At 46.3% G+C, this 15,979-nt stretch overlaps 7 protein-coding genes across 7 annotated transcripts; 3 read left to right on the forward strand and 4 right to left on the reverse strand.

Moving 5' to 3' along the window:
* Positions 1-297: 297 nt before the first annotated feature.
* Positions 298-1,016, forward strand: LY79DRAFT_675443 (uncharacterized protein; the record flags this gene model as incomplete). Its single annotated transcript, XM_060564442.1, has 4 exons — positions 298-425; positions 484-631; positions 749-796; positions 858-1,016. The coding sequence occupies 4 exons, from the start codon at positions 298-300 to the stop codon at positions 1,014-1,016; spliced, it is 483 nt and encodes a 160-aa protein (XP_060406735.1).
* Positions 1,017-1,353: 337 nt separating this feature from the next.
* On the forward strand, positions 1,354-2,410 carry LY79DRAFT_675444 (uncharacterized protein; the record flags this gene model as incomplete). Its single annotated transcript, XM_060564443.1, has 3 exons — positions 1,354-1,668; positions 1,726-2,003; positions 2,206-2,410. The coding sequence occupies 3 exons, from the start codon at positions 1,354-1,356 to the stop codon at positions 2,408-2,410; spliced, it is 798 nt and encodes a 265-aa protein (XP_060406736.1).
* A 261-nt stretch (positions 2,411-2,671) lies between these two features.
* LY79DRAFT_675445 (uncharacterized protein) lies at positions 2,672-3,181 on the reverse strand (the record flags this gene model as incomplete). The annotated part of the gene is made up of 2 exons (XM_060564444.1): positions 2,672-2,810; positions 2,916-3,181. 2 exons carry the CDS (start codon positions 3,179-3,181, stop codon positions 2,672-2,674), a joined length of 405 nt encoding a protein of 134 aa, XP_060406737.1.
* Positions 3,182-6,024: 2,843 nt separating this feature from the next.
* LY79DRAFT_574072 (uncharacterized protein) lies at positions 6,025-9,181 on the reverse strand. Its single transcript, XM_060559550.1, has 3 exons — positions 8,424-9,181; positions 6,981-8,368; positions 6,025-6,918 (listed from the first exon to the last, which is right to left on the reverse strand). Exons 1-3 carry the CDS (start codon positions 8,968-8,970, stop codon positions 6,169-6,171), a joined length of 2,685 nt encoding a protein of 894 aa, XP_060406738.1. The 5' UTR covers positions 8,971-9,181; the 3' UTR covers positions 6,025-6,168.
* A 312-nt stretch (positions 9,182-9,493) lies between these two features.
* On the reverse strand, positions 9,494-10,080 carry LY79DRAFT_574073 (uncharacterized protein). The gene has a single exon (XM_060559551.1). It carries the CDS (start codon positions 9,740-9,742, stop codon positions 9,545-9,547), a length of 198 nt encoding a protein of 65 aa, XP_060406739.1. The 5' UTR covers positions 9,743-10,080; the 3' UTR covers positions 9,494-9,544.
* A 263-nt stretch (positions 10,081-10,343) lies between these two features.
* LY79DRAFT_531160 (uncharacterized protein) lies at positions 10,344-11,712 on the forward strand (the record flags this gene model as incomplete). Its single annotated transcript, XM_060556234.1, has 2 exons — positions 10,344-11,014; positions 11,082-11,712. 2 exons carry the CDS (start codon positions 10,344-10,346, stop codon positions 11,710-11,712), a joined length of 1,302 nt encoding a protein of 433 aa, XP_060406740.1.
* Positions 11,713-12,201: 489 nt separating this feature from the next.
* Positions 12,202-13,046, reverse strand: LY79DRAFT_191644 (uncharacterized protein). Its single transcript, XM_060551394.1, has one exon. The coding sequence runs from the start codon at positions 12,772-12,774 to the stop codon at positions 12,268-12,270; it is 507 nt and encodes a 168-aa protein (XP_060406741.1). The 5' UTR covers positions 12,775-13,046; the 3' UTR covers positions 12,202-12,267.
* Positions 13,047-15,979: the final 2,933 nt, after the last annotated feature.

Consider the following 15,979-nt stretch of genomic DNA (forward strand, 5'->3'; position numbering starts at 1 on the left):
CTTAATTATTATAATAGTAGACTAATAATATTAATAGTAGTATAAAAAGTTTAAAGACTATAGGTTTATCTTAAAGCAGAGGGTTAGATTTCCTGAGCCCTCTAATGTAGAGTTCTTAATACAGCCTGTCTGCGACACCAGGCGCTCTATTGACAACAGGGAGGGCAACTACATCGCCTTTCACAAGAAGGGGGCGTCTATCACGAGGCCCTCGGCCTTCCTCAACAACATTGCGTCAGGGCGTACAGCATCGGCGTTAGGAGGTCGAAGGGGAACTAGAAGACGGGGAAGGCGAAGATGTGCAGCGACATCGTGATGAAGGGCAGGGGGGACGACACGTGGATCTCCAACCAGTGGATCTGCGACAACGTTGTAATTGAAGGGGTCCCCAGGCACATCCTCGGCAAGCCCCCGAGGACTGTGCAGTCCGGCTTTAGCAATATCAAAGGAGAGCAGGATCGGCCACGACTTCGCGCGCATTAGCCTCCCCGAGATTTACTTTGGCCTTGTGTTTGAGACGCTGTTGAGCAAGTACCCCAAGCTGATGGAGGGCGTGTCGGAGACCGTCGGGTACTACTGGATCAATGCGTCGTGGGGTGTGACGTCGACTGTGGGCTTGTACAAGTGCAAGGTGACCGCTACGGATATCAATAGGACCCAGGGGCTGTCTAAGATAATGAAGATGTTAAAGTGCAAGAGAGCTTATTAACGCATGCGACTGTCGCCATCTGTCACCTTCTATAGCCAGGTTGTAGGCAACAGCGTCGTCAAGGACGGCGACGCGGAACAGTTCAGCGTGAATGAAGCTTTACAACGCAATCTACAAGATGACCTGCGAGTACAGGAGCCTGCTTTAGACCTCTATTGGCTTTGAGTTGACTGGCGAGCTCATGTTGGTGTCCGAAATCTTCTCCACGACGGAGAACAAGAAGAGCCAGGGCATGATTATCTTTAACAACGACCAGGACGACATTGAGGACGCTTATGAGGATCCTGAGGAGGAGGGCCTGCTCTAGTAGAAGATGATGATCTAGTAGTAGTAGGTGTGGTTGGTGATATGGTTGATCTACTAGTTCTTTGAGTGCGTGTAGTACCTGGTCTTCTTGCTGGATAAACCTTGCCTAGAATGAGGGTTAGATATATGAATAGAACGTTAATATGAGCTATAGTTTGGTAGACAGATTTATGAGTGTGATCCCGAGGGTTAGGGAGAAGATAGACCCCTTGAAGTGCTTGACTGTTAGCAACGAGGTGAGGGACTAGTGCATCCCGTTGATCTCGAAGCTCACGAGGAAGTTGTGGAGGTTCTTAGAGCACTTCAGCCTTGCCGACGTGTCGAGGGGATACCTGTTGATGTCTGCCTCCTGCCCCATCAAGTTCATCTGTGTGGGGATCAGCCCGTACGAGAACGGCATCCTCCCTGACTTTGCCTCCGCCCTAGCCTACTCGATGGGCTTGTTCTCTGGGTTGACCCTGTTGGTGCAGGTTATGTTGCAGTTGCTGACAATATGTGCGATGTGGTTGGACCGCAAGTTCTTCTCCACCAGGCTGCACGTGGACGAGAAGGCGAAGCTGACGTCGTACGCCTACAACGAGAAGTTTGTGCAGACACTGAGGTGCTTGTTGATGTGCTTGGGGGCGGGGGCAATGTTTGTCAACGCCGTGCCTGTGATTATGAGCAACATCTTGGAGAGATGCATGGTGATTTCGCTTTTCTCTGAGTAGTTGTTAGAGATCGTGATGATCTACGGCAACAACGGGCACAAGTTCAGGATCCTGTCGATGAGCGAGGTGGCGGACAAGTGCCTGAGCGACTCCACCAGGTCGTGCCCCCCCCCCATGACTGCGCACATCGAGGTCATTAGGGGCAGGAGCCCGGCGATAGTCTTGAGGCTGAACGTGTCTAAGACGAAGGGCTTGTGCCTGGTGTCGGACGACTTCATGGAGATGTCCAAGCTCTTGGGGAGGAACCTGGAATGGGACCCTGTTGTCACCTACGGCTAGTTAGCGTACCCTAATAGCGTCTTAGAGAAGCACTTGAGTGTGGCGTTGTTGAGAAAGGTAACCCTAAGCAGAGAAAGAGCAAGAGCAAGAGCATTATCGTTAACTGCGTTCAGGATGAGGCTACTGAAGCGGGTGTGGACTTGACTGTTGCGTTTTCTAGCGTGAACGAGAAGATGGAGGGCCTTGACGGCAAGTTGCTAGCCGTGTGTTGCTCTCGTCCCTCGTTAAGAAGCTGAGGAAGATGTTGCCCTACATGAGCAACGTGGAGGACATTGTGGAGAACTTCTTGAGGACCATCGACTTCAAGGACAAGTTGTCGATTATTGAGATGGGCGAGCAGCTGGCGGAGGCCCTGAACACTGGCGACGCCGAGATCGTGAGCTTCTGCTCCTTGTTTGACAACTAGATCCACACGACCTGCTTGGCCTATTTGTCCTAGTTTCAGATAGAGACGGTGGGGAATTTGACGTTGATTAAGGAGAGGAAAACCAAATACGGATTAGAAGAACGATGCGGTATAGAAGTACATCTCGATACTTATCTACTTGCTGATGCTGCACGTGATGTAGTTGAGGGAGCAGATGATGAAGTAGACGGAGTTGTTATAGGCGTTGATCTAGTAGAAGGGGAAGATGATTATTGATTAGGATGTAGTGTGAGTTCCGTCTCAGAGAAACCTGTTCGTATAGTTGTACATCTTAATATAGGACTTCGCCTTGATGAACATGTCGCTCATCTTGCACTTGGGCTTGTACAGGTTGAGGCCTACAATCTCTTTATAGTTAGGATTGTAGACTAAGAAGGCCCTATACACGCCAGCCAAGTTCTTGAAGGCAGACACCAGAATCTTCATCAAGACGGTGGCGTCGTGCTTTGCGTTGTGGTGTATGTGGTTGACCTAGGGGACGTACTTGTCCCTCAAGGCTGTTAACTTGGCGCAGTTCTTGCCCTTAAGCACCTTGAACATCGTTAACGAGTCCGCCAGCATGACTTTGAGCATGGCGACGTCGTTCTTCATCATGGTTCTGATGAGGTTCACGTGGTCGAAGCAGGAGCCGAAGTGGGCGATGAGTGCGATCTGCGGCTGCTTCCCGGACTTGACTGTGTGCTCAGACGTGATCTCCTCCATCCACGAGACGAATCTCATCATCGTACCGAAGGGGGTCTCGGCCAGCATGTTCCAGACGGTCGGCGTGAAGTTCCTCAAGATGAGTCTGGCGTTGGTCCTGACGCTGGTCCTGATGAAGGTGTTGAAGATCGACCCATCCTCCGAGCACGCCCCAATCTGCTTGATCTCTCATTTGATGCTGAGCTTGATGTCGTAGCAGATGGCGATGATCTTGCTCTTCTTCGACGTGTTCGAGGAGTTGTTGACGGCGTCCTCGAACTCGACGTGGTCTAGGCACTTCAGCAAGCCTAACCTGAGCGTGTACGACTAGTAGTCAGCCATAGCCGACGTGTAGACGCACCTGTGCACCAAGCACTGCACAAACTCGGGCAACTTAGTCTGCATCTAGGGCGTTATACAAAACATCTGGTCCTTGGTAGTCACGAAGTCCTTAGGCCACATCTTCCTCTCCTTCTTATTAAGCGTGAAGTGGGTCTCTACCTTTGACACCTTGTTCTGGTTGTCGTTGACCTTAATGTTGTAGATCTTGTTGACGAAGTGGTTGAAGTCTTTCTGGGAGAAGCAAAGCTAGACCTATACGAGGTATAACAAATGCTATAACCCCTACTGCTACTAGGACTACAAGACGTTGGACGAATACAACAAGATGAACGAGAACATCTTCTGCAGCGGGACCAAGACCTAGAACGGGATCGTCGTCGTGAACAACAGGTCGATCTTGTCGCTGGACGACCCTGTGGAGGACTTGAAGCTCAGGGCCACGCACCTGACCATCGAGAACAACGAGTTAACTAACAGGGTTAAGAAGCTAGAGAACCTCGTGGCCAGCATCCACGTCGTGATGATGGATCCAAGCCACAAGGTAAAGATGACTGTGCCTAAGTCGGAGTACTTCGGACTTAACCTGCCGACCAACATCGCAGACGACATCTCCGAGGGCGTCTCCATGTTGAGCTGCAAGATCAAGAACAGCATCAAGACCGCTTCTTAGTACAACGACGGCTTATTGATCCTCTTAATAATAATTTTTAGGTCCTTGACGGCGACAGCGATCTCTAACTACCTTAACAAGAAGACTGTCTAGGGGACAGTGTTAGCCTTAATCCTTGTCGCCTTAAATGACTTTTTATAATCCTTTTACTCTATCTCTATCTACCTACTACTATATCTATTAGTCTATTTACTGCTATAACATCTTGTACTTCTAAACGCACAGGTTAATTTCTACCTAAATAGTCAGTAAACCCAACTTCTCTTGTATTAAGACACTGTCCGACAGTACATTACGCCCCTGTGAATCGCTGTCAAGACCCCGAGACAGAGCGACAGGATTTACATCTAATAGCTAATTAATTACGAAGCGTGAGGCATCATCTCTTCTCCCCCACTCTCTATGTCTTGTCTAAGTCAAGCAACCAACCACCACCGCTTTACCGAATAAGATGCTGGATTCGCGTGCTGCGCGTCTGTGTGGTTTGCCTACTTAACCTCTCAGAAGACAAGTCGACCCGAAGGTTGCAAAGTCATAATGATGCATAACGCACACCAAGACATCCTCTCCAGCCCATGTTAGGGCATTGCCACTCAGGGGGCGGCATGATCAACGTCTATCATGACTCCAACGACGATTTATCTTTGCAAGACCATTGCGCACGAGCTGCAGTCCCTCCTGCTACTGCAACATCGCTTCATTGTTCATGGTAGCCTGGGGTACTTCCTCTACTTAAGCCAGTTCCTCATAGACCTCACTAGGCATTATTATATTAGGCCCATAAGAGCTTCTATAAGGATGAACACATCTATATTAATAGTTCCAACCACTTTAAATCATAAGATGTTGCGCAACAGACACAACTGATACTATAATCACCTGGCCCGCTTCTCATCGTTTGGAGCAAAGTAACACTCAAGGGGAAGATGATGGCGCACGATGAAGACCTACGTGTGGAATATCCAGTCAGCCTGCCAGCTACCAGTAATAGCTAGCAGTCAATCTCCATCTCTCGCTCTATCATATTTTATTATCAGGTTCGCTACGTATACGGAAGCTCTGCGATTTCCAGTCTAGGTACCAACATCCAGTCGTCTACTATGTGATAATTTCATAGTAGCTCCGCGCCTCGCTCTAACTTAGTTTCTCTCTGTCAAATGGTTGATCAAGAGCTCGTACTAGGTGCCGCCGTCGACCACAAAGTGACTGCTGATGCAAGGCGAGAGAGAGAGAGACAGACAGGCAGTCGAGCATCTGGATTGATGGATAATCATCCGATCCTCCAACTGTTGGGCACGCACTTTTGCCTTCTTCATCCTTGTCGACAAAGCCCAACACATCGACTGACTATCATATGCGCCAGGCTTTCTTTGCCCCCCCCTCAGTATTACCATCGCAGCATCGGTGTGATCATGTACAATAGCCACACATGACGAGCTCCTACTCGAGGCGTCCGACCGTCATCCCCAGCCAGTCCCTCCAGCAACAATCAGGTACAGAAAACCAACCAGCCAATCAGCCAGCCAGTCAGCTAGGATCCTCTCCAAAGCCTCCAACGTTGCCGCACTATCCTGTGGGTGGGGAGGTTGCGCCGCATCAAGCTCGCTCGTTCTGCGATGCTCAGACCAAGGTGGTTTATGCCTCCACATCAGACCATTCTCGTTGCTCAACCGCTCGTCCAAGAGCTGTGTCTCTGTCACGTCCAGCTTGTTTAGATGACCCAGTGCTGTCTGTCCAGGTACCAACCCGAGACCTTTTGGCCTGGACGCTCGGCTTAATAAATGACGACGTGCCTCAAGCCAATACCAGCCCTAGCAGGCTGTTCCCAGCATCAAGGTATTCAATCTACTAAAGCTCGTCACAAGACTCATGAGCTCAAACATGATGAGCGAAAAACGTTTGTGCATCGTTACTTTATTGTATTGCTATCTGTGACCTGTACCTCGTGTCTGGACATTGACCAGCTCTTTTGTCGTTTATCCCTGTAACATATTTAAAAAAGCTTGGCCGGTTTGACGTTGTGCCATCCTCGATATTCGATACGTCAAAGTTTCTGTCTGGCATAGCGAGTGATGATGATGTGTACTACACACATGGTGAAAGGGTTGTAATCGTCGTGGCCGGCCTGCTCAGCGGGGTTACTGCTGGCATCCTCCAAGAAGAAGTCTGCTGCCATGTTGGCAGCGCACCAGAGGTTCATCATGCCCTTCGCTTCGGACCGATGCGCGGCTTCGGACCGACCGATGGAGGGCCCTCGCGGGTTGTCCGGGTCGACGTTGTCGAGAATAGTATCGATTGCCATGCGTATCTCGTAGCGTCTGCGCATTGTCTCCATCTTCTTGCGTCTCTCGGACTGCATCTCGACAGCCTTGCGGAAAAGTCGAGCGTGGATCGCGTGCGCGTTGGCGAGTGCCGAAGCGATAAAGCACGTCTCCCACCTACGTAACTCGTCTTGGTGGAGCTGGCGGATGACTGCCGTTGAATTGCAGAAAATGTCGGCTGAATTGAGAAGCCGCTGGAGGGAGGGTCGTCGGGCGCGGACTTCGAGAGTGTACCGAGCGAGAGAGGCCAGGCGATCCCTCTCGGCCTTGCCAAAGATGGCAATAGCCTTGATCTCGTCGGGTGGTAGAGCAGCGGCGGTAGAGGTTAAAAGGCACTGGAGGAAGTGTTGGCGGTAGGCATCAAGCGTCTCGGAGGTGACGTCTGCTGGCACATATTCCGAGATTCCCAAGACGTAGTACGCAGACAGTATTAAAAAAAGCCCACAGTCAACGGCGTTCTGCTGACGAGCGCACTGGCGGCGTGTTATTAGGTGACTCCCGCACGAGACTGCAGAGGCCGAGCGTGGACACATACCTGGCTCGCATCCAGGTCGACTTGGATCCCATCAGACACACCCAAGCGACGGAGGAATGGCAACACGACAGCATCGGCGACTTGGTCGACGGGCAGAATGCCTGGAAACGAATCAAAGAGCCGCACCTTGTTGTCCTGGCGAGAGAAAACGAACAAGACCCAGTGGATGTTACGGCAGATAGGCATGAGGATCCTGTCGTAGTTTGCTCGGGCGATTGCATCATAGACACGATCGGGTATGTTCTGCGAGCCAAGGACCAAACTGCTAATTGCCAGGACCTGACGATTCATCAGGGACAAACGGTGGAGGAGGGTATCAATGATGGTGTCGTTGAGCATCTGTCCCGGCGACAAGCGGTACAGGTTCTCTGAGATGTCTGCGAGGGCGGGGCGATACTTGAGCATAGACGGCGGCCGAGGGACGAACGGGATGATGGAGGTGGGGTTCATCTCCTCGGATGTATCAGAAACGGGGTTGACTTCTTGTCCGCATTGATCGGATACGATCATGCGACTAGAAGACGGGTCGGCTGGTCTGGCGGGCGAGGGGGAAGGAGGCCCATCTCTGACAACAGGTGAAAGTCTTGGTGGCGACAGAGAAGCAGGACTAGCCTCTACGGGGACGACAGCAGCCCCATCTCCGACCACAGGTGAAGAAGGTCTTGGTGGGGTGCAGTCGATGCTAATGTTTGTGATGATGCTCCCACCGCCAAGACTGTCACTGAGACTGGTGACATGGCAGTCCCTGGGCCCAATGTCAGTGAGTCGACGACGTTTGGGGGCGGGCGGCTCCTGTGCACCCTGGCGTTCTTTGCGAAGACGCTGCGGGGCTTGAAGACGGGATGGCCCAGTCCAAGGATCCGACTCGGGCATGTGGAAACCGCCGTGTTCGTCGTCATCGGAGCAGTGCATAGATGGGGGCGCGTCCAAGTCAGACTCGCCAAGGTCATGATTGCCATCGAATTGGAAGGGAAACTCGGGGGATACTGGAGAAGCAGCCAAAGTCTGGCGTTCCTTTCTGGGTCGCTCTGGTGAAGCAGCAGGCAGGTCGGCACGCGGGGTTGTGGGAGCTTGTGTTTGCTTCGCCTGAGTTGAATTACCGGTAACGGGTTGTACCGTCGGACGGCGTTGCACACCGCCCCCTCTCGTCGTATCGTCGCCGGCAGCTGGTTTATGGGTGCTGGTAGAGGGGCCTTCGGCAGGAAGGGGTCGACGACGTTTGTCTCGCGTGGGTTTGCCGCCGGTACCAGAGTCGGATTCGTGTTCGTGGGAGCTGCCGGGGGAATCATTGTCCTCGCCGCCGGCTTTGCTACTCGAGTCGCCTTCGGGGGGAGGTGACGTGGGATCCTCGACGGGGCGGTGTTTCCGCTCGACAAGGGCAGGCTTGACTAAGAAGGGCAAACATGTCAGCCACAAAGTAGAGTGGGCGTGTGGATGACGTACAGTGACTGACAGCCTCCTTGAGCATACTAATGGCGTTCTTTGTGGCTCGCGGACCCCAGCGACGAGTATTGTGTCGCGGCACGCTGTTGAACTGGTCGACAAGGTCGGTGAGAAGAAGTTCGGGGCTCGCTTTGCGTAAGCTGTTGAGGAGATCGATGCACGCGCGAGAAGAGACAATCTTGTAGGAGAAGAGATCCAAGAGGAGACCGGGGGAGGCGTCCCAGCGATCGGCTAGTGAAGTCAGGCGACCGAGCATGTCTGGAGTAATGGACTGAAGGACGACCTTGTGCTGGCGGTCGAGGATTCGGCAGAGCAGCGGACGTGCGACTTTGTTGAGAGCCCAAACGATGAAGCTGGCGCCACCGGTGATTGACGAGTCTCTGGTCTCGGCAAAGTTGGCGTGCAGCTTGTCCCACAGTTGGTCAATGTGCTCCTCGATCTGAATGATGTCGATCTTGTTCAGCTCATCCAGCGTTTCGAGAAGGGGCGCGCTCTGTAGAGTGCCTGAGTCATCGTCGAGGGGGGTGTCTCTTTCGCTGTGCGCCATTGCATCGATCGACGCCGGGTTCGCGATGTTGACTGCTGTGCATTGTCGCCCACATGATGGGATGTCGAGGTAGACAAGAGGGTGCAATGGAAGAAGGTAGAAGAAGGAATAGGAGAAGGATGTAGAAGGCGGTAACCAGAGGTGTTAATTAATTGCAAAGCAAGTGCAGGTGGTGGTTAGGAGGAAGAATCGCAGGAGCGCAGGAGCGCAGGAGCGCAGGAGCCAGGGCCAGGAGCCAGAAGCTCCAAAACCTGCCGGCCCGCGGTTGGAATTGGAGTTTGGCTGACTCAGCCAAGCAGCCAGCCACCCACATGGTACATGTTTAGGGTGTGCCAGCTACACAGCCACACAGCCATAGATCACTAGCCTTTGGCGTGCACTCTACTCCGTACAGATGCGGGTCGGCAGGAACAGTGACGTTAGACCAACCGCTCCTAGGCGACAGGGCCCAGCCTCACTATTAATTCATACTAAAAAAAGAGAAAGCTAAAAAGGGAAAACAGCCCTGAGCATGACAGTCTAGGGTATTGTTAGACTGGTTGTCATCCTCGTCCTTGTCCTCCTCTTCCTGTACTTATAGCACTTCCTCCTCCTCGTCCTCCAGCTCGCCCGCTCGGTCCACTAGCCTTTTGAACGTGGGCCAAACAACGTCTTGCATTGCGGCCAGGCCGGGGTCTGCGCTGGGGGCGGGCTTTGGAGCACCTAGGGCGACTAGCTCCCGGACAAGGGCGAAGTACTTCTTCAGGCCGCCTTCCTTGCTTCCCTGTTGCATTTCATACTGTGACGCCACGTTGCCATGGCTGGATGTACATGTGCGTGTAAATGATGCCAGTTGCGCATTGCGCCTACTTCATTCGAATCACATCGCCCGCATACGTACTACCCCTTATCGTATTTTGGTAATACACATGTAGGAGTTGCGTCCCGCAAAGGTTTTGTCTGTCTCTCCTTACCTTTTCTTACTTTTGTTGAAGCGCGTGGTACTGCAGCGATGGGGCAAATATTCGGAACATTTAGTAGCTTGACTAAGGTTTGAGTGCTTATGTAATTGCTCCAGCTATGACTAAGCACAAGCGTGACTAAGCACAAGCCATCGTTGCCTAGGGTGACAGCCCATTATGTCATCACATCAAACCACCATACGTCCATCACCACAACCATGATCAATCCAGTCTACACGCAACACCAGCAGGTCCACCACAACCCCGGATTACAAGCACATGTGGGATTCCATCAGTTCGTGGGCACAATCTATCGGGGATTGCCTGCCGCAAGCGCAAGACCACAACAGCCAAGACTCTTCCAGTCGCAAACGGAAACGCCAGTATCCACCGTCGCCAGAATCACTGACCTCCAGTCTCGACGCTCCGCTCATGGTCGCCGGCGACGCGACACCCTCTCCCAAGAAACACAAAAGAGGCAGCTCCGCTCGCGACAGTATCGACGGCAATGACACGGAACTCGCCTTCCCTCGCGACGTCGATCTGGACCAAACCCCGACGAGGTACTCCAACGCCGCTCTATACACAAGCTTCCGACCCAGAGCCTCTCGTTCCACCTCGAGATCCCCCACGAAATCGCGATCGACCAGTGGCTTTTCAGATCGGCAGTCGAACGCCTCTTCCTCTGCCCGGCGCAAGTTCATAGAGCTCCCTCTGAAGGAAGAAGGCATCGTCAAGCGCGAGCTTTCAGACGCACTAACCGATCAAGATGCGCCGGCCGCCATACGAAGCATGCTTCAAAAGATCCGGTCGCTCGAGCGATGCCGCGGCGTTCTCTGCCAATCCCGCCGCGACGACCCTTCTTTTACGCCGCTAATGCGCGATGCCGACCTTGACGACGCCGTCTATGCCGTCTCAAAAGACCATCCAGCGAGTCGACTGACAGCAGCCAACGCGCAAGAGATAGTTGCAGACGCCCGACGGTGCTTCCTCATGGACCACGACGAGACGGTCTGGAACGCCGACGTCCACAACATGCTACTCCGGATGGTTTTGCGTCCTGCCACTGGCCGACAGGCAAGGCTAGGGGACTTCAGCCTTTGGTGAGTCGATGCCGCGAGACCCCGGTGAACTCGCCATTTGTTTGCAAAGCTGACTCGTCTCCACCAGCACAACTGCATCCGTCATCAAGGACTACCTACCCGAGGGCGAAGCCGAAAAGAAGGTCGACTTTTGCATGTATATCAACCCCTCGGCCGATCCTGATGTCGGTTTGCAGAGCAAGATTGACGCCTTGCGACGGGCGTTGCCCGAAACAAGTCTCAATCACACCTCGTACGTCGCGCTCTGTCCATTTCCGATCTCGGTGAGCCTAGAGACTAAGAGGCCTGGACACGATTTGAACGGCGCCGTCTTGCAGATCGGCATATGGCAGGCGACGCACTGGAAGATGCTACGCCGGCTCCTCAGCTGGACCGCACCAGAACGACTGCGAAAACAGGGTAGGGTGTCAGCCTCGCCAGAGGATGTAGGCGCACTTGTCAACGATGAGTTGGCAAAGCTGGGTGCCCTGCATGGAGTCCTCATCCAGGGCCACGACTGGTCCTATGTCGCCACGTCTCCAGAATCCCTTGACAGCCTTAACGCCCACTCGCTTAAGACAGTTCTCTGGTTGCAAAAGTCTTTCGGCCAAACTAGCACAGAACTAGGTGTACACCAGGTCGCAGCATTCCTAGAGCAACTGAATACGTGGTCCACCCAGGTCTACTGGCCGTGGTTCAAACGGTGTTTCCTCGAATGAGACAAGGGCTGAAGGGCTCTACGCATCGCGTATAGAGCAAGTTTTGTACCCCGGTTCTGCATTTGGATAGTCTTTTGTACGATTTCGACGAAGCCTGGAATTGTGGTTAATGTCCCTGAGGGCCAGCCTGCTGTAGTAAGGCTGTACGGGACTTGGTTGTTTGTTTTATGGTTTTTAGGTTTTCTTTCTGGGGGGAAGGGGGATTCTTTCCACAGCCTGCATGCTTATTAAAAGCACATGGCCAGCTTGAGTGCCTATTCAAGGCATATAACATGGACAAATGAGAGAAACGTCTTAATGATAGCACAGCTTGTGTTGCCTATCCAAGACATATGGCGAGCCATTGGCCGGTGCCGGTCTAGTGGAGAAAGAGAGAGAGAGAGAGAGGGAGGGAGAGATAGAGATGAGTTGAGCCTGTTGTGAAGGATGACGGCTGATTGACAGTCTAGAGTTTCAAATTAAGGGCGGCGACCTGGTCAAGGAGACCGTAGGAGCCGAGGTATGCGGGAGGCAAGCCAGGCGCCGCGGGCTCAGGAGGAGGAACCCGGGTACTCCTTAGCTTGAGAAAACTGATAGAGAAACAAGCAAAAGGTATAGTGTCGAACTTTTGATGGGTGTAGAGGGGCCGCTATGACACAGATCAGATAATCCTGTAGAAACACCATGTCCAGATGAAAAGACGGACAAGCAAGATATGCTCTTTCTTACCTCAACCATAGGTAGCAGAGATAAAAGGCGAGTGGCCGACAACTCATAATGGACGTCCCGCTGACCTTTCTCTGCCAGGGCTCTCTTGTTCCCCACGACAGGATACCCCGAAAGAACGCCACTCCTCCCATCTGCTGCAGTTTGATGGGATGATGACGGACTTTGGAGAGAAGAGAGACGGAGGTGGAGAGGGAGAGAGGATGCACTGAGGGAATAGGGGGGTGGGGATATTAGCATCTCCAGAAGAAGAGTAAGAGTGACCTCAGGTGAATTCATGGTTCCAGGTCGTGTCGATCTAGTCCGTGTGGTCTCGTTTAGACAAACCAGATGTTTTAGCACCAATTCATAGTTCATGTACCTACAGAGATGTAGCGTACAGTCCTAAAGACACTCGCTGTCAGCTGGCAAAAGCCAAAAGAACGGTGTACAGGACAGGCCAGACAATAGGTCTTCTGTTGCATAAGTCAATACTGCATAAACGTGTACATGTATTTTTTCAGGGGCCAGAACAGCAAACGCCGTATCCACTAATACATGTAAATATCTCTAGGTGTTAGGTAAAAGAGCAGGAACTAAGAAGCTGGTTAGTGTTAAAGTGTGGCAATTAGCAATGAGCGAAAGTAGGGCAAATGTCGCTGTCATTAGATAGTGAGATTTCTGTACTTAAAAATAGTAATTTAAATAATAAATACAATAGTTAAAAGGCTATAAATTTATAGCTATAGCTATAGTTAACCTACTATAAATATATAATTAATATACACCTAATTAAAAAAAGATATTCTTATAGTTAACTACTAATGTATATATATAGTAAGTTAGATAATATAGTAAGCTAAATATTTTTTTTCTCTTATATACCCTTGTTATATATTAAGTTTTATCTATATAAATAATAGATTCTTCTTTAAATAAAAGCTATATTATTTTTATACTAAAAGCTATTAAAGAAAAGTAAAGATTATCTATATAAAAAGCTACTTTTATCTATAGTATCCTTAAATTAACACCTGAGAACTATATTATTAAATAAATATTAAAATATAAACCTTAATTAGATTTAAGAAAAATAATATATCTAGAAAAGAAAGTAATTTATAAGAAAGTTATGAACTTAATAAATAAGAAATTTTTACTTTAGCTTAAAAGTATATTAAATATAGCTAATAACTTTATAAATATATATAGTACTATATATATATAAGTATATTAAATAAAGAACTTTATATAATACTAACTAGACCTTAATATATAATTTTTATATTAGATTAATTATTTAAGAGTATTAGCTAAAGATATTATAATTATTTAAGACTACTTTATACTTATATAGAACATAATAATAAAGTATAGGATATAGAATAATAATATTTATAATTTTAATAAGACTAAGTTTTTAATATAAATACTATTATATATAAAGATTATTATAACGTTTAGTTATAAGAGAATACTATATTTAAAGTAGCTTAATAATTATAAATAGATTTTTTATTATTTATAATATATATCTAAATAGCTAAGTAATACTATTATATATTATTTTTAAAAGTAAATATTACCTTAGTTTTTAATATACTAATAGTAAATTTTTATTTAGCTAGTATTATTAGTAATACTAAAGGATTAGTTAATATAGTTAACTATATATATTAGTAGTAATTAATAAATAATTAAAGTAACTATAGTTCTCTATTATATATAAAGAAAAGAAAGATAATTATTATAAGTTAGTTACTTAAATAACTAATTTATTACCTATAAATTCTAAGAGAATTTATAGCTAATAATCTAAGAATTTACTAGTAATAAGTTATTAAGGTTAACCTAATAACTCTAATATTTATTTATATTAGTTAATATTATAACACTAGTAACTTTCTATAGTACTAAGAATTCTTTATTATTTATATCTGAAAAAATAACTAAAAACTATAATAAAACTAAAAAGCTAAAAAGTATTTAATATTTTTTACTTATATAGTCTATTATATATAAGAAACTTATTTATTTATTTATATCTTTAACTATTTATTATTAAGGGAATTAATATAGATATACTAGGAATTAATATAGATATACTAGTCTTATAGATATACTACTATTTACTTTTTTAATTAGTCTAAAAAGAATTTATTAGTATAACTAAATTCTACTAAACCTATAGAAGATAGTTCTCTCTTTTTTATCCCTCCTTATAATAAGCTTAATTTATTTAACCTTGGTCTTATTTATACTATTTATTTATAGGGAATTAATAGATAGGTATAAGGAATTAATATATAGGTATTAGCCTTATATAGGCATAAGATATATACTCTCTAATTAGTCTAAAAAATAGTATATCCCTATAAAGACAGTAAAAGCAATTACACTAATACCATTATTCTATTATTTTATTTTACTATTAACTAATTAACCTATATAGCTATAGGAAATAGGCTTAATTAAGGAGTTCTTTTTATAGCTATAGAAAATAGACTCTATAAGAAAGGCCCTCTTTATAGCTATAAAAATAACCCCCTAATTAAGCCTATTTCCTATAGCTATAAAGGTTACTTCTCTTGCTAAGCCTATTTTCTATAGCTATAAAAACACCCCCTTATAGAGCCTATTTTCTATAGCTATAAAGGTTACTTTCTTTACTAGGCCTATATCTTATAGCTATAAAAAAGACCCTTTATTAAGCCTACTTTTTATAGTTATAAAGGTTATCTTTCTTACTAAGCCTATTTTCTATAGCTATAAAGGTTACTTTCTTTACTAGGACTATATTCTATAGCTAGAAAAAAGACCTTTTATTAAGCCTACTTTTTATAGCTATAAAGATTAGCCTTCTTACTATACTTATTTTTTATTTACCTTAAAAAAATAACCTTTTTTATATTTAAAATACCTAGTACTTAGCTACTTTCTTATACTATAGCTGTAAGGATTTATTATTACTACTAATTATTTTTTACTAACTTTATATTCTTTAAACACTAGGCTAAAGTAGCTATTTACTTATATAATTCTTTATTATTTTTTTACTACTAAGAACACTAAAATAGTCTTTTATTTATTACTAGGATAAGATTAAAATCTAGCTTTAACTTAGTTAACTTTTTTTTTATATAGACCTAGTTATTATTAACTTATTTTTACTTTTAAGTAAATAGCCTTACTTTTTACTACTTATACTTTAGCTTATACTAAAAGTATAAGTTTATTTAGTTAAGTAGCCTTTTCTAGGTAAAAATAATTATAATAAAATAAACTATATAATATTTTTAGCTTACTATTAAAGAATACTATAATTTTTAGATTTAGGATTTACTAGTATAAATTAAAAGAAGATATTTTTTAAAGATACTACTAAAGGTATATTTTTTATTTACTAAATATTATTAAATTAAGTATTTTTATAAAGATTTTATAGTAGTATAAAATACTAAGCTTAGTTAAAATAGTATAGTCTAGACTATATTCTTTAATAAAGGCTAAAAATAGTCTTTTATTAAAAGGCATTACCTTTTTTATTAGCTAGTATTACTTTTAAATTAGTACTAGATATTTT

Source organism: Colletotrichum navitas (assembly GCF_030913465.1).
Source record: "Colletotrichum navitas strain CBS 125086 chromosome Unknown LY79scaffold_273, whole genome shotgun sequence".
Lineage (NCBI taxonomy): Eukaryota > Fungi > Ascomycota > Sordariomycetes > Glomerellales > Glomerellaceae > Colletotrichum > Colletotrichum navitas.